Source organism: Bombina bombina, chromosome 1, assembly GCF_027579735.1.
Source record: "Bombina bombina isolate aBomBom1 chromosome 1, aBomBom1.pri, whole genome shotgun sequence".
Taxonomy (NCBI): domain Eukaryota; kingdom Metazoa; phylum Chordata; class Amphibia; order Anura; family Bombinatoridae; genus Bombina; species Bombina bombina.
This window is the reverse complement of record NC_069499.1, coordinates 143,123,080-143,148,574: the sequence shown is the minus strand read 5'-3', so window position 1 is coordinate 143,148,574 and position 25,495 is coordinate 143,123,080. Positions and strand designations below refer to the sequence as shown.

Genomic DNA, 25,495 nt, shown 5'->3' with positions numbered 1-25,495 from the left:
ATATATATATTTGAGAAGACAACCCAGCAGGCATGTCAGTTCCCAGGTTCACCAAGGAGGAGAGCGCTGCACTGGTCCACGCCGTCAAGGACTTTTATCCCCAGCTGTTTGGGAACAAGAGGAGCTCGACAGATGCGCCTGTTAAGAAGGCCCTCTGGGAGTCTATCACCAATGCGGTTAGATTGGTGTGTGACGTCCAGAGGACCCAGGATCAGATCATGAGGAGATTCGGAGATATGAGGTTGCGTTTATCGAAAAAAGTCAACCTCATAAGGGACTGGGTACAAGCCCGTAAAAGAGGGGGCCAAAGAAAGGCCCCGCGGAAACTGTACCTACTCCCTTATGAGGTGACTTTATGCGAGCTCCTCAATCTCCGGGTCCCCAAAAGATTTAGATCCTCGCCATCCTCGGCCTCCTCTTCTTCCCTCCCAGCTGCGGGATCTGAAAGTCCTGACGCGGGGGACAGGGCAGATGCTTCTCCGTCCGGTGGCCTGGGAGGACCCGATAGAGAATCTGAACCAGGTAATTATCCAACTTCATATAATATTTATAATGTTAAAAATCCAAAATGTGTATTTAGTCAGATACTAAACCTATACAGATCTCACAACATACACTACATATGATGTTTAGATATCTGATTTTACATTAGTGATACATGAAATTGGAATGATGTTTCTTGCGCTCTACAGAATATGCGTCACAGAGCGGAAATGTAATTTCGCATCCACGTTAACATGGGTTTGCGGAAAGTGGCATTGCTTTATACATGTTGGTCAAATGACGGATGCGTAATTCCGCTTGGAATCATTGCGCAATGATCGCGAAAATGGCATTTCTCATCCACGTTAACATGGGTTTGCGGAAAGTGGCATTGCTTTATACATGTTGTTAAAAATTAAATGGAAAATCTTAGATTAGTGAAGAATACAGTATTCTTATTTTAAATATTATATCTAATAAAAAACGAATAATACTAATAAATTATAACATATGGCCATCAATTGATGATTATGTAATAACAAGCATATATTCTTAAAGATACAGTAAACAACACAACTGATTGAAAATAAGAGTCCAGGATATATTTATCATTCATTTAATTGCGGAAACTATTAACTCATGGGACTACCAAAGGATTAATATTTTTCTATTGATTTGTTATTAATGTAAATATTTTAAACATGGCATGATTAGTATTAATGATATGCAATCCTCATTTAATATATTACAGATATGGATGTGGCTGCTGGATCCTCAAGCCAGGGCTTGTCACAGTATGGTATGTCTCATTTTAATTGACATTTGTCTTAGAAACATGGAATGAACATTACATACTAAATACACATTGTTCTATATTTATATGTAATGTCTATTTAATAGATGAAAATTATATAATTATTCGGATATACTTAAATAACATATTTGATTTTAATTGCATGCTCAATACCATTCATTACATCAACATATGGAGTAGATAATTCATTAACAAACAACAACATTGTGGAATCTATTTAATTTTAGATTAAAGGGATACTGAACTACAATTATTAATATTGTCTTTCACATACAGTATGCAATATTAATAAACATAAAATATAATACTATCATCATATGTGACATATTCTATTGCTAAATGTATTTTAAAATAAAGAAAGTACGTTTATGTGCATCTAAATATTTGTTGACCAACCTGGGTTTATATTGATGATTGGTGGATACCTTCAACAAACAATATTTATTGAATCCAATATTCCTTATCTGCCTTTAAGATTAATATCGAACAACATTCGAATTATAATAGGAGTCAATGTTAAATCATTTTTTACAGTTTGAACATAGAAATCAATTATTTAAATTAATCATGTCAGTGTCCCTTTAAGACAAAATAGATTCATTCATCATTACATTATTTTTATTAAAAACTATTGATATATAAATCTAATTATCTGTTGGAGTTACTTTATATATATCTGCATACTCTAACAGCACCATGATTACATATTTGTAATAATAAAGTTTGTTATGTATTGTGATAAATATGTGTTGTGTCCTAAACAAGATTACTGTACATTGAAAAAATGGCTCGATGTGACACATGTTTGTTTAGATTTGTCAACAGATGCTCCTCAATATGTGGTTTGTGTGTATTCTTGTAACTTCTTAAGGACATATGACGGAATTATTCCGTCATAAAACAATTGAGCTAAGTGAAAGCTGTGTCCTTAAAGGGTTAAGAACATTGATCATTGGGTATATTTAGATATGCAATAGCAGCATCTGAGATGAATTTGATGTCTAATGTAGTCTGACATTAAACATATGTTGAATACAGATATGTTTACAGAATCCCCTTGATTCAATCAAGCATTTTCTGGTGTAATGACTGCTCTATTCTTCACATTTTAAAGTTGATTAATGTTAAAATTCTAGACAGATGTGATTTAGTGATATCCAAAATGTGTTTAATAATATATATCTATATCATTCATAGAGAGAGTTGGTGTGGGGAGCCCACAGGAATCCAGCAGTGACATAGAGCCGCCTTTGCGGTCTCCTGGTAAGTCCATTGACTCATTTATATGTAATTGAAGGTGTATTGCTAATCAATATTATGATCATGATTCCGATGAAGCATAACATTATAAAAAATCATAGAATTTATCTTCTGATTATATATTTATTTTTTATATTGAGCGATTAATAATTTCTACTTTATTATTCTACACATTTGTTATTCATAAGATGTCTAACATATGTTTTTTTTTTTTTTGTTTTTTTTTAACAACAGTCATCAAGTGATACACACATGAGAAATCTTAAATGTTCTATGTACTATGCTTTTATGAATTTAACATTAAGACAAACAATACATTAATATTCTGATTTATTGACAATAACAAATCTATTGTCATTTGTATGCTCCATCAAAATGATGTAAATCATAACTTTGTGTGTGTATATCTTTAATGCAACATTGATGTGCGTATTTGAGCAACAGTAACATATGTTATAATATCTGATCTTAAGGTGTACACAACATGTTATGTTTTACAGAGATTGATGTCACATGTGGGATGGAGGAGGAAGAGGCTGCCTTGGAGTCTGATGGTATGTGAAATATATCTATCATGTTTCCAACATGTTTCTTTTTTTGAAATCATTTTATTGAAGACATTCAAAGTCTACAGCTTTTTCCCTTTAAAAAGGAATATTATTTGTCTGTTCAAATACACTACTGCCCCCTTTCTATATCAGGCAGCATGAAAATCTGCTTGTATATATTTTTTTAAGAATATATAATTCATGCCATCATTATGTCACATGCATATTCCATGCCAAAACACAATAATAAGTTTCACATTGTACAGACAGTCATTGAGATTCATCTGAGTGCCTATATAGATACCATATCCTCATTTCAGAATAGTTTACAGATTCAAACACACTTCGAGGTATATTGAAAACATAATCAATTTTAAATGCGTTGATTTGATGTCAGGATGTATGAGATGTTAATATATTTCTTTTACATTTTCAGATGGATCCACCACTTCTGGTCATCTGGATTCCGCCCCTGCCCAGTCACAGACCCCTCCCCGTGCACACACCCCTGACCATGGCCACACCTCTGCACACACCCAGAGCCCTTCCCATCACCAAACCCATGACCATGCCCCGACCACTGCCAGCCCTTCCCATATTTCATATCCTGTCCCTCCCAAAAAACGCCCATACACCCCCCTTCGCCGCTCTCCCCGTATTCTGGCCCGTACAGCTGCCCAGACCCAAACTCCCCACTCCCCAGCTGTACGGCCTACCCTGGAGCAGCAGCTCACCACTCCCCAAGCCATTCCCATCCCTCCCCGAGCCAATCCCATCCCTCCCCCCTGTTTAAACCTTCATTGTCCTGGGTGTCAGATTGTCCTTCCCAGGCACAGCTGTAAGTATCATTCTAAATACACTTTATAAGATACTTAAAGGTACAGTGAAGTTAAATTGGTTAAATTGTGATTCAAATCCAGCATGCAATGTTAAGCCAATGTATAATAGAATACTCTTATGAATTATTCGTCATTCTCTTGATATATTTATTGAAAACAACTTATTCCTATAATTAGTTTAAACAATAAAATAAATGTGGCCATCATTTCTTTATTGTTGGATGAATGTATCCATCAACCAGCATGCACAAACAAGGTTCATCAACAAATATTGGCTTCCATAAAAACCAACATTCTTGCATTCAAAATATAGCTTGACAATTAAAACATATAATGAATATGTGTAATTTCTAAAGATTTGTCATGTCATGCTCTATCTGAATCAGTCCATTAAATATTTAGGTTCAGTGTCCCTTTAATTGGATATCACTACATATACCAAACACCACTACTTGGATCCAAAATTTTATGTCCAAATGTGGATACATTATCTCTTGTCTAACCCAGTGGGAATGTAATTTCTTCTGGTTGCTATGTTTACACAGCTTGTCCTCAATGCCAAAATGTTTAAGGATAGGTGTGCCTACCACAGTCTAAATTGAATTTTTAAATTGCTGATGTAAGTACAATGTAAATCCTTTAACAAGATTTGATACACTCAAGCTGTATAAGTGGATCATCTAAAACCAATTAAAGGGTTCAACATGTTTGAGTAACATGAGCCTTTAATGATTTCTGTCTGTCTGAATAACCTAATTCATGTGTAAAGAATATATGAAAAATAATTGATGTAAATAATTATTTGTCTTTATGATGACAATGTATGTATTAAAATATTTTATTCTGTTGTGTAATTATCCTTAATATTAATTTTTATTTTATTTTAGGCTGTGACTCAGCATGGCTCATGCTAGAAGGGATAGCAAGAGTAGAGCAGGCCGTGTTGAGGAACGCAGCTGTCCTGAGAGGGATGAACGACACCATGCAGGCCCAGCTCCGGGTTCAGGACTTGACTCTGCGTGAAATTATGCAATTACGTTCAAGGCCTGAATCTGGAGCTGGACATGCACAGGACAATGAAGAGGATGACCAGTAAGTGGAGGATCTGGATATGCTCCATGGTGGCAGATAATAATCCTCCGTCCACATGTTGAATTTGTATTTATATTGTTGCCATTTGGCCTTTTTATCAGTTTTTTGTTGTGCCTGTTGCACTCTTTTACCTTGTCATGTGTCTCCAATGAGGCTATGCTGGCCCTTGGCAACTCTCTTCATGGACTGTGATGCACTGTGTTACCTTGTCATGTGTCTCCAATGGGGCTATGCTGGCCCTTGGCAACTCTCTTCATGGACTGTGATGCACTGTGTTACCTTGTCATGTGTCTCCAATGGGGCTATGCTGGCCCTTGGCAACTCTCTTCATGGACTGTGATGCACTGTGTTACCTTGTCATGTGTCTCCAATGAGGCTATGCTGGCCCTTGGCAACTCTCTTCATGGACTGTGATGCACTGTGTTACCTTGTCATGTGTCTCCAATGGGGCTATGCTGGCCCTTGGCAACTCTCTTCATGGACTGTGATGCACTGTGTTACCTTGTCATGTGTCTCCAATGAGGCTATGCTGGCCCTTGGCAACTCTCTTCATGGACTGTGATGCACTGTGTTACCTTGTCATGTGTCTCCAATGGGGCTATGCTGGCCCTTGGCAACTCTCTTCATGGACTGTGATGCACTGTGTTACCTTGTCATGTGTCTCCAATGAGGCTATGCTGGCCCTTGGCAACTCTCTTCATGGACTGTGATGCACTGTGTTACCTTGCCATGTGTCTCCAATGGGGCTATGCTGGCCCTTGGCAACTCTCTTCATGGACTGTGATGCACTGTGTTACCTTGTCATGTGTCTCCAATGAGGCTATGCTGGCCCTTGGCAACTCTCTTCATGGACTGTGATGCACTGTGTTACCTTGCCATGTGTCTCCAATGGGGCTATGCTGGCCCTTGGCAACTCTCTTCATGGACTGTGATGCACTGTGTTACCTTGTCATGTGTCTCCAATGAGGCTATGCTGGCCCTTGGCAACTCTCTTCATGGACTGTGATGCACTGTGTTACCTTGTCATGTGTCTCCAATGAGGCTATGCTGGCCCTTGGCAACTCTCTTCATGGACTGTGATGCACTGTGTTACCTTGTCATGTGTCTCCAATGAGGCTATGCTGGCCCTTGGCAACTCTCTTCATGGACTGTGATGCACTGTGTTACCTTGTCATATGGCTCATATATTCCTTATTTTTACAAGATTATTTATAAACGTTGTGTATGTTTTCTTACATACTAATAAAATAAATTTTATTTCACAAATCTTTGTCCTCATTCTTCCTGTTATTTTTTGCAAGCTCTAGTTTATGTTGTTTATCCTTAAAGGGACCTAACAAATCTATTTGTTATAATGAAATCATATATGTAAGACAATAGTAAATGACTTTAAGATTAACATCTCCAATGTAATCTTATTATTTGTGTTTATATTATTTTCTATTAGCTCTATCATTGCCTGATTATGATTAGCAGAGTAATTTCTTTATATATGTATATATATTTTTGTATTTGTGTATATATGTATATTTAAATGTTCATATCCATGTGTGTATTTATAAACTCTGCATGAATTGATGCACCTTTACCAAATGATCTGAGTATTGATACAATGATATAATCCCTGTAAAGTGTTCATTTTATTTAAATAGTATTGACTATGTGTATGCTCTTTTTAAAAACAAAATAATGTCCCTTTAAGTGATGTTGATCACTATTGTAAATGAATGTATTTCCATTTGTAAAGCGTTTTTGTCCTTTTTACAAGAACAAGGACATATAGTTTTCTTAATAAACAATCTTATTGTAATGTTGACAGCACCTGTATTTCATTTTCAAATCTATATTATTGTCAAAGTGTAACCAAATCAATCTCTGTGTGTAATACAAATAATGTAGATGATGAATATTAGTTAACTAATATGTTAACAAAATACATCTCCTCCCATATATGGCTATAGGTAGGCTGACCATAATTAAACTTGAATAAATGACACGTTTAATCAATACATGTATAACTATTGTTATTCAACAACAATCCAAACATATCTTAAAACATCAATGGCATATGTATTTCTCATGTGTATCTTTTAAATGTTAAATATATACACCATAGCTATAGTTCAAGGGACAGTCAAGTCCGAAAAGATGATTCATGATTTGGTGACATTCCTAGATAGCAATCTACACACATACTAGTTCCTAAAATATAAATACGTTTCTTAATGATATGCCAAGATGTCACTGAGTCCTTGTATTGTCTGCGGTTTTTCAGCGATCTCGGATGCGCCATGTTGCTTAAGACGTCACCTGCCAGGCTGTCCAATGATTCCTTGTATTGACTGACGTTCTTACGTGATCAGGAATATGCCTTTTATTGGATTGCGTTTTGACGCGATCAAGGATGCGCCTTTTTTTTTTGGGCGTTCTTACGTGATCAATAATGTGCCTTTCATTGGATGGCGTTCTTACGTGATCAAGGAAGCGCCATGTTAAGACGGCACATGTAAAGTTAAAAAAACGTGTGATTGGATTGCGTAGTCCCGCAATATTTGTGCACGTTAAAAACGTTTGTGACTGCATGCAATTTTAAAAAGCTTGCGAATATGTATTATTTGCATCATGTTACATTGTTGACCCGTAGCTGATAAAGACCAACACATTCTCTTTTGCTGGATGTCTGGTTGAATCAACGAACGAAAGCAAAATGTTTTCATGCATAGGATATTTCTAGGCAAGTGCAAATCTCTACAGTCCATGTTTAATATGTTTGTCAACAATGTTCCTTTTTCTTAAAAATTAATGTTGTGTTTAATGTTGAACATATCTAATTAATAAATATGCGCTATTGTGTTTGAATAAAGTAATCAATATGCATTTATCATATGCTAAATATATGATGCCGACTTCTTCTAAATGTAATTTCGTTGTATATTTTATGAAAGGTTCATTAGACACTCACATTATAAATAAAAATATTTGATTTTGTCTCTAGTTAGATAGTCCATTGTTTAACCAATAGGTTTATTTTGTCTTGTGTTGTAAGAAAATGTAAGTAATTTTCTTACTCCTCGCAAAGCCAATGAGTTTCATGTGAGTACCATCTCCAGCTTTGTCCAGTTTGTGTAAAGGTTCTTTTCATATGTTAATGATGGGGTATTGTGTTTTACGGTTGTAATGGTGGTTCATCTATATTTAAAATATAGCTAACCCTATTTTATTTGCAAGTGTTTGAAGCTTTTTAATATTGCTATCAGTATATGTTAATCTTGTTGTTTGTAGTAGTGTCTATTACATACAGTTATGTAAAAAATATAGGATACTGTCCCTTGAATGCAAATGTTGTTTTTTTGTATCATGTATGAGATCCACATAGTTTAATCTTCAAATATATTTTTGTTAGCATATTTCACCCCCCCACTCCTAAAAGGACTTTAAACCATATTCATTGTTAAAATAAAAATAGTTACAATAAAATATTAACACAATAATGTCTCTTAAAGAAAATAGACTTTATTTAACACGTCAATATAAATGTGATTTTCAAATTTTTTTTTTGACAAAGTACATGTAGATATAGCAACAAGCTTAAAATGTGTTAGCATATGTAATGTTGTTAAAGGGACAGTTTCGAAAAATTTTTTTTTAACATTATTCGAAAAGTCAATTCTGTAATAACAAGGATATCAAATGTTTCTCAACAATTGAACATTTGCTATCTAAATTTGCTATCTAAACCTATGAGGTTGGTGTGCTCATTTCTTAAATCTTGAAGAGTGCTTGTAATCATTATACAATTTGAGCACTAGAGGGCATTTGGATAGCATTTGTATATGTAAAATCTTGTGCTCATACAGCATATTATTGACCATGTATTGATCATTGATATCTAAAATGTTGTTATGTCAGAACAACAAATAAGTGGTCATTTTTCATAGTCATAGATACAAGGGTAAGCACATAAGTCACACATGTATTTCTCCATGTTTTGTTGTTTCAAACTTTATAATGCGTAATACAGTGTTTTCTTTGTAATCAATAATTTTCTGACTGTCCCTTTAAGCTGTGTTATTGGCATTCAAACAGTAATATGCCATCATGGATAATTGTTATGGTAATTTAGTTAGCGATTCGGGAAACAGTTTGGACATCACATCACAGAAACCAATCAATATCATGAACAAGGATAGGTATGTGATGATGTGGTTTTCACACACTTATAACCCACACTCTGCAAAGAATCTTCCTCCATGGACCCGGTCCCATAGAAGTCGATTATATACAGAGTGTGGTCCACAAGTGTATGAAAACCACATCATCACATACCTATCCATTACCCAAAAAAAAAAATTTAAGATGGAAAAAAATACTTACTTCCTCTTCCTTCCCCTCTTCCCACGGGGCTGAGGCTCTGGGAGAGGCAACTGCCGACTCCGAAGAGTCCTCCTTGGAGCTGTTGTGGGAGGAGTGGAAGGAAGAGTACTGGGACGACCAAGGTGAGGAGTAGATGGCTGAGGAGGAGGAGGAGAAGATGGATGAGGAGGAGAAGATGGCTGAGGAGGAGGAGGAGTAGATGGCTGAGGAGGAGGAGGAGTAGATGGCTGAGGAGGAGGATGAGATGGGCCGGCAGGAGGAGATGGCCCAGCAGCAAGAGGCCCAGCAACAAGAGGCCCAGCAACAGGAGGTAGACCAGCATGCGCCTCCCGGAAAAATGTGAACATTTCCTGATGAAGATTGAACATTCTTGTTTGTCCTTCTTGTATTGTATTCAGTATACTGATTATTTCGTTTTGGCCTTGAATTATTTGATTCTGCCCATCAAGTATTCTGCGTCGTCCTTCTATGTTTTCTATCCGGGAGGTACGCATCTGGTCTATGTACTCCAGTAGAACCCGCACCTCCGCTATTTCTTCTTGTTGTGCCTGTTGAACCCGTGCACGGCGGGGTGCCCGTGCACGGCGGAGTGCGGGTCTTTGAGGGACCTCGGGTTCCGCGGGTTCAGCGGGATCCTCCTGTGCTTCCGGGGCCTCTTGATCATCTCCCGTGCGATGTTCGTCACGGGGGGCCTCTTCCCTCCGAAGTGGGAATTCCTCACCACCACTCTCATCCCGGGGAGATGCAGGAGGCTGTGCTGCCTCGTCCCCAGACTCTGTATATTAAAAAAATAAGAAAAAAAGAAATGTATATATTAGCATATTTGCAAATAAAGGTTTAAATGACTTAGCTTACGATACAATTACAAATGCAGAATCATTAATCCACTTTGAAATCTAACAAACAATCAATTCTATTTCCGCTTTTTCTAAACAGTGTTTGTGATATCTGGTCAATGTGAATGTTTTTGCGTTTGTTTTCAGTCTGTTTAAATGCACACCTAACCTATAGCCTAGATACTGATGTAACCGCTAAGTAATAGAATGCGTGTAAACAGCGTAATAGCATTAATCGGATCCTTAACACATGAAACCCAATGTTTTATCTTTCATGATTTATAAGCATACATTTAGTATCAACTTTCGAATGTACTTTTGTTATCTAATTAGCTTCATTCTCTGGATATTCTTTGCTGAAAAGCATATCTAAATATGTTTATAAGATTCTGATTGTTAGCTGAATATAGCTGCCTCCTGTGATTGTTTCACCGTGTGCATGGCTATTTCTTCATTAAAATATATCTCAAGAATGAATCAAATTATGTAATATAAGTACATTTGAATGTTTTGTCAAATTGTATTCGCTACCTCAATCATGAAAGTAAATGTTTGCGTATAGTGTCCATTGAAATACATTCGTATGTGAAATTATTGTTCAATGAGCTTACCGTCAGATGAGAGTGGCAGGTTCCCGGTATCGATTCCTCCGATACCGACTACTTCCACCTCGGAGATGCTGGGCCGCAACATTTCCTCCCATCTGCAGTACTCCATTTCAAGGGCAGGGCCGCCACCGGTCCCTGCGGCATGTCGGGCCTCCAGGCTTAACTTTTTTTTAAGTTCAAGTTTACAGTCCCGGTACCGATGTTTGATGGAATCCATATCCCGGTTCCGGCCACCCACTGCATTGACTGCATTCCGAATCTCGTTCCAGAGCCTCCTCCTGTCAGTCGGGGTAGTCTTCTGGTGCTGCAGCATCCTATACCTGGCCATATAGGCCTCTACGAGGGCCTCCTTCTCCTCCATCGTAAACCTCGCCTCCCTAGTCGCCTTGGCCTTCCCCTGTGACGATGCCCTCTGTTTCCCGGACTGTGAAGCCCTACTCTGACCGCCACTGGGCCCAGCCACTTGGTCATCTTGAACCAAGTGGCTGGGTCCACCCACCGCTTCCACCCCCGCTTCCTGCCCCCCTTCCTGCCCCCCTTCCTGCCCTGTTCCTCTCCCCCTCCCTCTACTCCCCCCTCTACCTGTCCCCTGCCTGGCCTCCATCTCCTCCCTAAACTAAACCCCAAATAATCAAAAAAAAGTGAGTGTGATGAAATGAAAGGGGGTCAAAATAAAGAACTAAAAAGACAAAAAAGGTGCTTAAAGTGTGAGGGATGTAAAAAAAAAAAAGAGGGTAAGGAGTATTTAAATAAACGAAAAGAATAAGACTAAAAGGAGGATATGTAAACTAAATGTAACTAGGGGATGGGTATGGGATGGGTATGGGGTATGGGATAAGAGTAAATGGGATGAAAGGGAATGGGACTACAAGGAATGGGGTATGGAGTGTAGTATGAGGGGGTAGGGGGTATGGAGTGTATGTAGTGTTATTGATAAGTGTATGTATGTATTGAATGTGTTTGCGTGTAAATGTGTTAAGTGTACAGATAAATCACTCGCTCGCTAACTAACACTACTTCTAATTCTCAATAACAAACACTCCCACTAACGCTCACTAACTACCACTAACTGACGCTCACACTAACAACTATCACTAATAACTCCCACTAACTCACTCACGCTCCCACTAACAGACTCTCTCCCACTCCCGCTAACTCCCACTAACTCACTCACTCTCTCACGCTAACACTACCAACTGACTATCTCACGCTAACACTACCAACTGACTATCTCACGCTAACACTACCAACTGACTCTCTCACGCTAACACTACCAACTGACTCTCTCACACTAACACTAACTCACTCTCAAAAATTCGCAAAATCTCTATTCTTAAATCTCCAAAGACCCACCAGCAACACAGTCAAAGAAGCCCTGCTTGTGTGGTGCTTATATACCCTGTGTAAATGTTTAATGATGTCCCAATTTCCATTGTAATTAGTGTTCAGGTGTTCTTTATTAGCAATTAATATTATTGCAATGTGTATTAGGTGTGTTAATTTGCGCATGCTCATTTTGAGTTGGTATTTGTGGAATGTGTAGAATGCGATGATGTCATAGTGGTCGTTTTCTCTAACATTGTCCAATAGTATTCTTTTTAAATGTGAATTTGCGATGGTGTGTTCTTCGTGAAGTGTTGTATATGTATGTTTTTCATAATATATAATGATATTGAATGCGATTTTTTTTTTTGTGTATGTATATATTTTTTAATCCTTGTTGTTATTGTGCGATTTTCCGCATCTTAAAGTATATGCGTATTCCCCGTATAAATAGTATTAAAACTTCCCCCGCTTGTGAATGTGTAATGCTTGTGTGCTTTGTTGATTGATTGATGTTGTGACATTTGCGGCGTGTTATTGTTGTGCATGATGTGGTATGCGTCATATGACCGAGCTGTGCGTATTCTCGCGAGATCGAGTGTTAGGTAAAAAAAGCTATTTTTTGACTTTCCCATTGATCTCTATGGGAGACTGTCTAACGCGGGCAGGATTACGCGTGTGACATACACGCGTTAGGAGCATCGTTAGATGGTCTTATATTAACTCTAAATACCGGAGTCAAACAATGACGTGCGTTAGACATAAAACACGCGTGGCGTTAACAGCCCATCTACCGCCGAACTCTAAATCTAGCCGTCAGAGTTTATCGCTTTAAGGTTTAGTTTTTTTTTTTTCAAGCAGCTTTTGACAGAAAAGTCCTTTAGGCCACAGTGTTGGCTAAATAAGAACTGCCAGAAAAAAAATTTCCTCTCCCTTTCCGTAACATAGACCATCGGCCTGGGTAATAATATGCTTACCTGATAAATTCTTTTGTTTCAGAATGATGATGGTCAACAGGCCTCACCCATTTCAATGTTTGGGCAACAGTTCTAAAGACACCTCTAAGTCCCTACTTTGTCTTTCCTACCTATATGTTTCCTATTCTCTACTCGGCCCATGAACTTTAAACTAGAGTGAGGGATTTAAGCTCTGAAATGGGTTCTTGACCTCCTTCTAGTGGCAGGAAATATATCCCATATGTTATGGAGGACTGTGGACCATCATCATTTCCGAAAGAAAATAATTTATCAGGTAAGCATACATTTTTGTTTGACTTTACTATATTTTTTTCCATTTGTCACTGCCCCTTAATACGTAGGTTTATTTCTGTGGGGACTTCTTTTATTCAACACCCACCATTCTGAACTGGAGTTCAGAACCTTTTTTTCTTACAAGTTTCTTTCTTGTCAACCTCTAACACACACTTATATATTTTTTGTTTGTTTGCTCACATTAAATTCTTTATTGAAGGGTTATTTTTCTTGTTGTTTATCTTGTATTATTATATACAATTTTAGTTTACATAGATATATCTGAAAACAGCATATTTACATTTTTGATTTATTCATTTATTTTGTGCAGTGTGCATTATTTATGCATAAAATGTCCAGAACTTTTACTTTTAATTGACTAGTAGTTTTAGTTGTGGTTGTAAGCAGTAAAAATAATGATACAATAATGATAATTGTATTTAAGAATTTGAATATTCATTGAATTATAAACAACATATATTTTGATTACTCCATATAGACCTCTATTTATTTTCATCTCTCTTTAAAGCTGTACTTTATGAATCTTCAGCTAAAATCTGGACACTACACATGGAAGCACATTAAAACGTTTAAAGGCCAGCCACCCACAGCGCGAGATAAACTTTCTTGCTGGATCTACAAAGACAGGTTAGAACCTTAAACTTACTTAACATGTACATATAACCAAACGTCTGTCTGGCTAACTGGCTGGTGTGAAAAAGAATCTGAATATAGGGAATGTATTAAAATAGTTGGAAGTGGTATATTGTAAACTGAAATATGCAGTCGATAAATTATTATGTTCTTAAACCTTTTTCATGTGTTTTTTTTTTGTGTTTGTATCATAAAAAAAAGAATATTGTTGATCTTATTGATCAAGAACGCATTTATATACACAACATATGCAATAATCACAGACACAATATATGCTGTCTGAGCAGACCCAGTGTTTGAATGCAGATACACTGAGCATATGTATATATGCCTGCATTTCATGGAAAGTAAACGCCATCAACTTTTTGCTAATATATGTATTTTGGAAAAATGTTTAAAATGTTTAAAAATTTAATTTATTCACATGTATTTCAGTTTTATAATTTGAATCAGAAGAGGAGTATTGGCTCTCTAATAACCCCCCTTCCTAATATCCAGTAGGTCAGGCGATCACCATTTTTAATGGTTATTACCTGCAAGCTAGGGAGGCAGATGACCCCTTCATTTGTAAGTGTCCCTCTAGCACTAACCAGGGGTGAAAGTATGCCCCTCCCCCACAGGCAGAATTTTGCAAATCATTGCTTTATTGTTTGTATACACTATCGGCTAGATTACGAGTTGTGCGTTAGGCTTAAAAAGCAGCGTTGGCCCGAATCAATGGGGCTGCGTTAGGAGCTAAACGCTGCTTTTTTGCAGGTGTTAGGTTTTTTTCCAGCTGGCTCTCCCCGTTGATTCCTATGGGGAAATCGTGTACGAAGTTCCAATGAAAGAAAGTCGAGCAAACCAGCATATATAAATAAAACGTAGCTTTTATTCCACAACTTTAAAAAAAAAAAAAAAAAAAAAAAAGCAGGATCACAGTGACATCCTATGAGAATGATTAACACCTCGGGGCTGGCAGGCTTACGCGTTTCGGCATTGCGCCGTAGTCATAGCATAGTTTGCCAGTCCCAGGTGTGCAATTTATACACAATTCCATTATTCTATTGGTTAAAAAATAGATAGAAGGACATGTGATTAAAACAAAACACGCCCACAAAGGTAACTGTTAAATCACCGTGAAAGAACAAAGTGGTTTATATGTAACAGAGCAAAACACACATATATGTTGAAGATACATTAATAAGGTAACTAATTAGTGAATAAATCCACATTTGACTAAGGATCAGGTACAGAGACGGATTAGATAGGTAGCCATATTAATAGGAATAGTTAGCTGGATATTTAACACAGACGCTATGAACCCAAAAGGGGGGGGAAAACTGTCTGCATACCCTTGCTGTTATATAACCTTAGCAAAGGATAGTGTTTGGGAACTACATGATTTGTTGCAAGAATGCATGATTATACATAGTAGCTCATACAAAAACATATATATGAGGACATCAATAATATATATTTATAATTATCTAAATATTGATGTAGAGGCTGTAATAGCCACGATATTGTAGTTACCCAGACACTAGTGCCACTCAGCAAATAAACCGAAACTTATAGCATGAGATGGGAGGGGAACAGCAACCAGCTAACACTATTACTAGTATATTGGATTTATATATTCCACATATGCATATAGTATAGTAAAAATATATATAGTTGTAAACCAATACCCAAAAACTACTTCCATCGATTGATAAGCATACAGTGAAATACACAAATACACCAATATATATATATGTATATGCAGAATATACAAACCTGCACATAAACACACATATATATACATATGCGCAAAGGGGTCTCATAGAGGACTAACCACATGTTGGACAATGTAGTCAGTGATCATGAATATCTAACTTGATGATTAAACAAACTCCTATAAAGGGACGGCTATATTCATCCATAAAAAGGAGAACATGGATGTATATATGTTCATGCAAGTATGGACCTCATAACAGTGTGTTCATTCCCAGTAATTAATGAGATCAAACTCTGAGTTTAGACCTTTTGGTACTTTGGTTTCTAATTTAAAGATCCATAGCATCTCTCTTTTATTTAGCAAGGTCTCTCTATTCCCTCCTCTGCGTGGCCGTGGTATCATGTCAATTGGCTGCCATGAAAAACAAGACAAGTCTTGTTTGTGGAACTTAGCAAAATGATTTACTAGAGGAGTGGTGGCCTTTCCCACTCGTATAGTAGATAGATGTTCTCTCACTCTGGATCTTATGTCCCTAGTGGTGAGACCAACGTACTGTTTGCCACATTTTGTACATGTTATACAATAGATAACAAATTCAGATGTGCAATTGAGACAGAAATTGATCTCATACGTTTTGCCAGTCACAGTGGAGCTGAAGTGGTCTGCTACAATAAGGTATTCGCAGGCTCCACATCTTGAGCTCCCACATCTATAGGATCCCTTGCTTGTTAACCAAGCACTGCCTGTGGATGGTGGTTTTTTAAGGACTGTAGGTGCTAGTATGTTCCCTAATGTACGGTTTCTACGATAGGAACACCTTAATCCATTTTGGATACAACCAATAAGTCTGTTGTCAGCGATGAGCATGTTGAAATGTTTCTTGACAATACCAACCACTTGCTCATATTGGTTACTATAGTCTGTTACAAACGTTACTCCATTGCTGACAGGAGTAGCAGAATTTTGGGATTTATCCCTTAGCATCTCAGTTCTATTTAACCTAGAGACCTCCCCATAGGCTCTACGAATAGTCCTACGTGGGTAGCCTCTTCTTCTAAGGCGACCACAGACTTCATCCATTTGTGCCTTACAATCAATAACTTCAGAGCAGTTCCGCTTTGCCCTAATCAGCTGTCCCTTCGCTATAGCGTAAGGTACAAATTTCGGATGGCAGCTTGAGGCGTGCAAAACGGAATTGCCCGAAATGGGTTTCCTGTACAGACTAGTGGTAACCTGACCCTGGTCAGTACCACTTAAAGTTATATCCAGATAGTTTATACAGTTCTGATGGGTCTCAAATGTGAACTTAATACCCACATCGTTATTGAGGTGATCGACAAATGACATAAGTTCACTCGGATCTCCCTCCCAAACAATGATCAGATCGTCGATAAAACGACGGTAAAAAACAATATTATGCCTATACCTATTGGAATCTCCAAAGACGTGGGACAGCTCCCACCAACCCATAAATAGGTTGGCATAGGAGGGGGCAAACTTGGCCCCCATCGCCGTCCCACGTCTCTGGAGATAAAAGGTATTCTCAAATTCAAAGAAATTGTGTGTCAAAAGAAACCTAAGGACACGTAGAATGTATGCCTGGAAGCCACACGTGAAATCTGACCATTCCCTTAGAAAATAAGCAACCGCCTCCATCCCCTTGTCATGGGGGATGGAGGAGTAAAGGGCGATAACATCTATGGTAGCCCACCTGTGGGTCCCAGACACCCACTCGAATCCTCTCATGAGATTGACCAAATGCTTTGTGTCTCTGAGCTGACTAGGAAGAGCTACCACAAAAGGCTGAAGGATCATATCTATCCATTGGGATAGATGCTCAAAGAGGGATCCTATTCCGCTAACAATCGGACGACCTTTAACATTAGTCAAGGACTTGTGCACCTTCGGGAGATGGTGGAAGGCCGGTGTTACAGGGTTATCAACATATAGATAGCCCGCCGTATCAGGGTCTAGAAACCCCTCTTCCATTCCATCATCCAGAAGGTGCGCAAGCTCTTTTTGAAAGCGAGTGGTAGGATTGGTTGACAAAACGCTATAAGAATCACTGTCTTCCAATTGTTGAGTAGCTTCATTAATGTATTGATCCTTATCAAGGACCACTACAGAGCCCCCTTTATTGCGGATGACAATGTCTGTATTACTTGCTAGCTCTTGGAGGGCCTTATACTCATCCCTACTTAAGTTGTTCCTTGGCTTAATCAGTGACTCTGAAAGAGTTTTTAGATCTTTGGTGACTCTATCACGGAAATTTTCAATTATGCCCCCCCTACTGTGTAAGGGATAAAATTTGGATGGTGGTTTCATACTTTTTACTTTATTTGTCTGTGTAGCAATAGTGGAATTATCTCCCTCCTTCTGGAGGTTAGATAAAGTGATCAAATCACATGACTCGGAGAAGGATAGATTGGTGTTCAAATCTATAGTGACCCATTTATTAGGAGCAACAACCGGTGGTTCAGCAGCACTAGCTCCTGAAAAATGACATTTTAAGGTGAGATTACGTACTAGTCGATTCACATCGACAATGGTTTTAATTAAATTAAAATTGGTGGAAGAAACAAACCCCAAACCTTTGCCAAGTACACTAAGCCGGGTATCAGTAAGAACTGTGTTAGACAAATTGATTACACAGTCTATTTGTATTTCGTCTGTTGTTTTTCTCTCAGGTTGTAAGCCTGTTTCTCTGCTCTGTTCTTCCCCCCTCTGTCCGGTTTGCTCTGGGGGCGGGAAAAAACCTGTTCTAACTGAGACTGGTCTCTTGCAGACTGTGTGGATATGCCCATTTGTGTCTGCATATCCAAATTACCTGTAGTGCTAGTGTTAGGTGGCAAGGTGTTGGTTGTACTAGCTGTATATTTATTAGAGTTAGAGCTATTCTTAGACCTAACTGACTGTATAATATTTATTGATGGATTATCAGTAGTGTTATCTGTTACATTCTTTAGTATGCCCTTAACTCTACTAGGTGTAGGTAGGTCATCTCCACTAGTAGCTGAACCCTCTTCTCCTGATTCTGCTTCTGTGTCAGAAAATGTAACCTGATTTTGTCGTCCACCCCATCTCCTGTTTCTGCGTCTCCTGTTTCTAGACCTATTCCTGTTTTGTAGTCTCCTGTTGACAGTACGTTGGTCATGATTCCATATATATACTGTATGAGAATCATAGTCTGTCTGGTCACGTATGTACTTGGAATGTTTTATATCTATCACTTGTTTCCTAACATCAATTATGGTGTTCCTGAGTATCAAATCAAACTTAGCATAATCAGTGTTACTCTGTCTTAAATTCAATTCAGATTGTAACAAGCAGATATCCTCTCTAACCACAGTTAACATCTTTGTTTTATAATCACATAATAACATCATTAGACGTATTGAGCAGTCTGTTAGTACAGCATTCCACTTTTCAATAAACTCTTTGTCATTGGTGTTAAATGTTGGGAACTTGTACACCCTGAGACCCCTTGGAATGATCTGCAACTGTATATACTTATTCATGGACCAGACTGTAGTTTGGTTTCTTTGGTTTTAAGCTTTTCCATTTCATCAAACAGTTCACTCAACGAATTAAATGACCTGTCTGTAGAGAATATCCTTGTTAACTCCACATTTGGTTCTATCTCGGTCTCATAGGGTAATAATGAAAAATAGGTTGGAAGCGCCACTTGACCCTCCTGAGAGTCCTGAGAGTCCTGCATGGTGATAGATTCCCCAAGTGCTGCCTGAAAGCACTGTATTTAGATTACGAGTTGTGCGTTAGGCTTAAAAAGCAGCGTTGGCCCGAATCAATGGGGCTGCGTTAGGAGCTAAACGCTGCTTTTTTTGCAGGTGTTAGGTTTTTTTCCAGCTGGCTCTCCCCGTTGATTCCTATGGGGAAATCGTGTACGAGCACGTTCAGCCAGCTCACCGCTAACGTAAGCAGCGCTGGTATTGAGGTGAGATGTGGAGCAAAATTTTGCTCTACGATCACCTTTTTGCGGTTAACGCCGGGTTTGTAAAAACCCGTAATACCAGCGCTGTCTGTAAGTGAGCGGTGAGCATAAACTGCTCGTTAGCACAGCATAGCCTCTAACGCAAAACTCGTAATCTAGGTGAATGTCTTTAAAATTCATATAATTCATTGAGCAGTGTGACGAACCAAGGTTATCCAACCCTGCGCCAGTCACTTATTTGGCACAAAAAGGGTTATCAGACCCCTTCTACTCTCATTAATATGTCACAATCTAGCCACACCAGACCAGCTTGTGATTTAGTTCAGTGGGTGCAAGGGTTAACAACACTCTCTAGTCTGTACTAGACTTAAAAGCAATGCCCAAACTCCCCTTTAATGCCACACACACTAAACTAACAATGCTGCCACCACTAATGATTTATTAAATGGAAAATCCTAAAGGAAAACCCAGCCTTGCACATTAACTTTCTGAGTACAATTTAGCAGAATATAACCTAAATTATACAGTTCTAATATTCCAGTCTCTTTCAGTAATGTGGTTCAATTATTAGACAAAGGCCAAACTTAATAAAATTCTTATTTATTATGCCAAAAATTTTATGCACAATGCATTATTAATAAAAAGTTGTTACAAATAAAATTACACATTAGCAAACAGTTATTCAAAATAAAAAGAAGAAAATTAGAAACCTTATACTGTACTAGTCTTTGGAATCTGTTACCAGAGAGATGGCATGAAGCAATTGGGTCCTTACTCTGTGTTGTCACAGCCTCCCTTTTAAGAATGACATCTCATAGCTGAAAAATACGATTCTTATACCTATTTTCCATAGATCAGGTTGCCTGACCACACCCTCCTGGGCGGGCTAAGAACCCCCCCCTGTCTTTAAACACATATAGGCATTAGACCAATGTCCTTTTATTGACCTCATCAGGATATGGGGGAGAAGCACTGTGGTATCTCTGGAGCTGACAGATTGACTCAATGCATACACAATAACATTTGGAGGAAGGTTTTTTTTAGAAACTATTTAAGAAGGGTTCTGGCACATCAAAGAAACACAAACAAACCCAGTACACAGCTATTTTTAAAAAACAAACAACTGTTCTTAGTTCACAACTAAGCAGAATTAACCCCTTCTCAGCTAACTCCTGAGGTATTCGTGACAAGCAGTAAATGTAAAACGGAATTGTAACCCTAAAATGTAAAACTTGTATGTAATATTTCAAAGCAACAAAAAGTCAAGACATTTTTTAAAGAGCAAACAAGCTCCATTCAAGTTTTTTTGTATAATTTTATTTTTACAATGTTATAAGGCAGTTAATAAATATGATTACTATTTTAAATTTCTTGTAGGCTAATCTATTTTGGAGGCTATGGAAGCCGAAAACACAATGAACTGAATGATTGCTTTGATGTACACGATGCATCATGGGTAATAAAGCAATTGCAATGCTTCTGTCTTTTATTTTTAAATACATTTTTGTTAAATAATTTGCTTAAATGTTACTGAATTTTTATTTGTAAAATGTTCCACTTTTGCCTTAGGAAGACCAGTTGTTTTGGGGATGGAACAATGATGTCCATGTTTTTGACACAAACACAAATACATGGCTTCAACCGGTTGTAAAAGTAAGTAGCTTTAACTAGGTTCCTTTTAGTTAAAAGGAAATAAATGAAAAAAATTAGAAGTTTGCTTTAAAATAAAAAACTATTCTTTTGTAAGGTGGTGAGTGTACACAAGTTCCTTACGTATGGGAATTCAACACCTGGCTGCCAGGACGTGGAAAAGACAATCAACACACAAAGAGCTTTTAGTCCCTCCCACTTCCCTGTGCCTCCCTTTCTTTGCCTCTACAGGAGTGATGTTTGAGGTGCTCCAGTTTCTTTTTTTTTAAAAGGTTTTTTTTTTTTCCACCAATTTTCCCCTTGGGAAAGCAAAGATAAGAAGAAGTGGGTAAAGAGGAGTATATTTAGGCTAAAAAAAAGCAATTCTCCTGCGGGAGGTTTTTGTGTATAGCCTGCTACAGGTGTCGTGGAAAATGGTCCTTTGCCTCTTCCTGTTTGACCTCATTGTTGTACTCCTATGGATATTCTGTTTTATACAGCACTGGGTGGGCTCCCTATTGAAGACAGGAAAGCTGCAGCTAGGTAAGCAGTAGAGGAGGTGTTTGTCAGGTAAGTATACACATTTACATAGCCCACAGGCCATTAGCAGGTACGCTTTGCAGGTACATCATAGCAACAGTAATATGAACTAAGGTGAGCTCAGATAATAATGTTAGGGGCATTATGTTGTGCACTTACATGCCTTGAATATGTAGGATTATGCACACTATTGGCACTTTAAGGGACAAGTGAAGCACATGTGAAGTGGGATAAGTTATTGCATAGTTTTATTTGTCAATCGGTAAGCCTTTTTTTTTTTTTTTTTTGGTACATTTAGCTGTTTACACTTAGCTCTTGGTTTGAGTTGCGATAGCGTCCCTCTCTGGAAGCACAAGCGTTAAGCTTTTTTCCCGCTACGCTATAGAGTTACAGAATGGTTATGTTTTTGTTGTCTCTCCGGTCTTGGTTTTTGCCAGGAGGTGAGTACCTTTCATACAAAGAGAGGTGGGGGGGGGCGGGCTTTATGCTGCTGAAATATATGGCATCATTTTTGGAAACACTGTATATTGTTTAGCTTCACTTGTTCCTATAACAGTGATATTGTTATTTCTTTCCTAAGATATGGTGAGTACACGGCATCATCTTCAATTACTGTTGGGAATATCACTCCTGGCCAGCAGGAGGAGGCAAAGAGCACCACAGTTAAACTGTTAAGTATCACTCCCTTACCCAAAACCCCCATTCATTTTCTTTGCCTTCGTTCATGGAGGAGGTGAAGATTTGGTGTCTGATGAAATTATTTCTACAAGCAAGTTTTGGGGTATAGCTGTGTTCCACGTTAATCTCTTGAATAAGAGTTGTGGTGGCTTTCAAGCAGTTAGGAAATTGTAAGGTGGGCCCTTCTGAATTTTCCTAACTTTTTGCTGCCCTAATACCTGTATAGAAAATCAGAGGAGTGACTCTGTGTTTCTTTCATACAGGTCTCTGTGAGGAACTGTGTCCTTGCATACCTGGTAAGCTGTCTACATGCTGGACAGCAGACTTGGCAGGTAAGTGCCTGTTTTTCTTCCAGGTGGGTAGATTATGCACTTACAGAGTCATCTGCCCTTATGACATGGGACAGATAAATCCTCAAGGAAGGAAAAGTGGACATGGTTCAGGGCACTTGTGACTGAGACTTACCCTTTCAGGAATGAAAGGGTTAATTATCGAGGCTCATTTCTATTGGGGACATTAAAGGTTCCTTTATTTGATAATTAAGAGAGTCAGTAGTGTATTTACTGTTATTTTCAGTTTAGGTACATGGGGAGTTTGAAAAAAGCGGTGCGGTGCCGTTATTTATTTATACTCGGCAGGTATTTCAGTTGGTTACAATGGTGATGTAACCAGGAAGTACCTGATCTGTTTAGTTTTCGCGCTTCTGTGGCACAGTTGATTTGCCGATCACGTGACACCTTTTCGGATATGTCTCAGAGCGGTGTCGGCGATCTCAGTGTGAGTTCATTTTAGCGGTCCTCTCTCTGAAGTTGGTGACCAGTAGGAGCCTGCAGTTCAGACTGAGGTGTGGGGAGCCTGAGAGTTTTAGAGCACATAGTTGCTCATTTAGTGTAACGTTTTTTTTCTCACAAAAAGCTAAGACGCTATTTAAGGCTAAGATAAGACTTTTTTTTTTTTTTTTTTTTTTTAAACATTTTTTATTGAGGTTTTTAGCATATTAACAAGAAAATAAAATTAAGAATACAAGGTATCAACATATCAAAGTAGTTGGAATAGTATACAGTAGGCTAGTATCAAACTTCAGCACCCACTGAGCGCTCATCAGAACTTATAAATCAAGTATACTCATTATAGTATATAGAGTAGCAATAGGTAAAATAGTCACAGTGAGCAGATAATATAGACACCAATGAAACCTCATTTTTCAATACAGGTATATAGATGGGGTAACTGTGGAATGGGCCACTCATGGGCTCCGAGAATTAGAAACTAGGTGATGGGTGATAGTTACCTGGAGGTCACTCTTGGACCATATGATAACGGAGAAGGGGGGAAGTCAGCAGACAAGAGCTGCTCTAAGATTGGGGAGGGGGGGGACGTGTCCAGGGAATATAATGACAGGAAAAGGTATACTGGGTTACCATATAATTGAAGGATAGACATCTGACACGAGACATGTTGGCAATGGTCAGTATTTTATGCTCTTATTGGGCTGACTGTTACAGGTAAGGATATGGGCCTGCTGGTTTAAGGAAATGGGGAGGGGGTGCTATAGTCTCCTGACAAAAGATACACTGGTATAGTTTAAAGTAGGATCCAAGGTAATTGCTATCACCAAACCGATGGCTACATCTTAGTCTGTTAAGGTCTGAATAGCTAATATGTAGGAAATATGTAGAATTTGTTGTGGGTCGATAAATAGTGGGATATGTTCATAATGATATGTTACCTGGAAACATGTATCCGGGCATATAAGCCTGTATCAGAGCCTTTATAAGAAGAGCATCTAGGAGAAATGTAGACAAATCCCTCATGTACACACTAGGCTTCTATAGATATTAGGTGAATACAGTTAGACTTATTGACAAAGAATGAAAGTGTGACAGATATAAAACAGCACAAATTACAACACTTCGCTGATGATATCTCTGATATGGAGTTGCGGGAGAGCAGCAAGTAAGTATGCACAGTAGATAAGTAGGTGTGCTGCAGAGTGCGAGTGTCAGGGTCTTTTGAATTAGACCCTCTCCTGTCCTTTACATTCCAGATATATGATGCAGGTGCAATTGGGTCAGCTAACGTGGCAACATGTCAAATGTAGCTAATATATTTGAGAGCAATTATAGTCTAATTGTAATGAGTGTCGGATGGAAAAGGAGACGTGTCAGCAGGCACATATACAGAGTATAGTCTATCTAGGAGGGGATATAGAGGATAGATAGAAAGAAAGAGGAGGAAAGTGGGCTGCAATTGTGGGAAGAGAGAAGTCTCAGATGTGTGTAGTTGTATATGAAGAGATCAGACTGCAGATGGGGTCATGAAAATGTAATGTTTAGGGTTAAGACCATCAGGGAGTGAGAATGAGGTAGGATTCTATTGGGATTGACTACAAGAGGCAGGATGAGATGGGATTATAATAGCTGGATACTGAAACTGCTATGATAAGACCAGAAGGGATATAGGATATTGACGGGCACAATGAGGGTGGTTAAACATGTAGCCTAAGCCCCCCAGGAGTAAAACAATATAAGTGCAGTACACACTCGTAAGGGCGGGTAAAGATGAGGCGTGGGAAAAGGTATTGCTTCGTGTGCATAACAAATATGAAGAACCACAAATAATAGTGTGCAAACCAATATTCAACCTGGGGGTTATTCTAGACATAGGGAAACCTGAAGAAAGAAAAAAAAAAAAGGCGTATAGGCTACGTGCTCGCATATTTTAAAGTAAATTAGTAGGCTTATCTTAAAAATAAAATGGCTTACAATAAGGATCCTGGGAGAGCAGCATGATACACAGAAGTCAGGAGCAGTCTATAGCTATCTAATGTGAACCATGTGTCTAAAAGCCTGTAGTCCAACAATAACATAAACATTTAAATGATCTTCTAATCTAAACAATAAAGGGAATAATAAA

The 25,495-nt window shown here is 38.3% G+C and overlaps 1 protein-coding gene across 8 annotated transcripts in view; it reads left to right on the top strand.

The window, feature by feature from the left end:
* KLHDC1 (kelch domain containing 1) overlaps positions 1 to 25,495 on the top strand; it is a 542,525-nt gene that overhangs the window by 287,446 nt on the left and 229,584 nt on the right. For 7 of the 8 annotated variants that reach the window (XM_053697655.1, XM_053697661.1, XM_053697657.1 and 4 more), the window contains 3 exons: positions 13,957 to 14,075; positions 21,110 to 21,188; positions 21,302 to 21,385. In XM_053697655.1, the coding sequence (XP_053553630.1) occupies positions 13,957 to 14,075; positions 21,110 to 21,188; positions 21,302 to 21,385 (282 nt within the window). The remainder of the gene's footprint in view (positions 1 to 13,956; positions 14,076 to 21,109; positions 21,189 to 21,301; positions 21,386 to 25,495) is intronic. The other variant, XM_053697658.1, reaches the window with a different exon arrangement.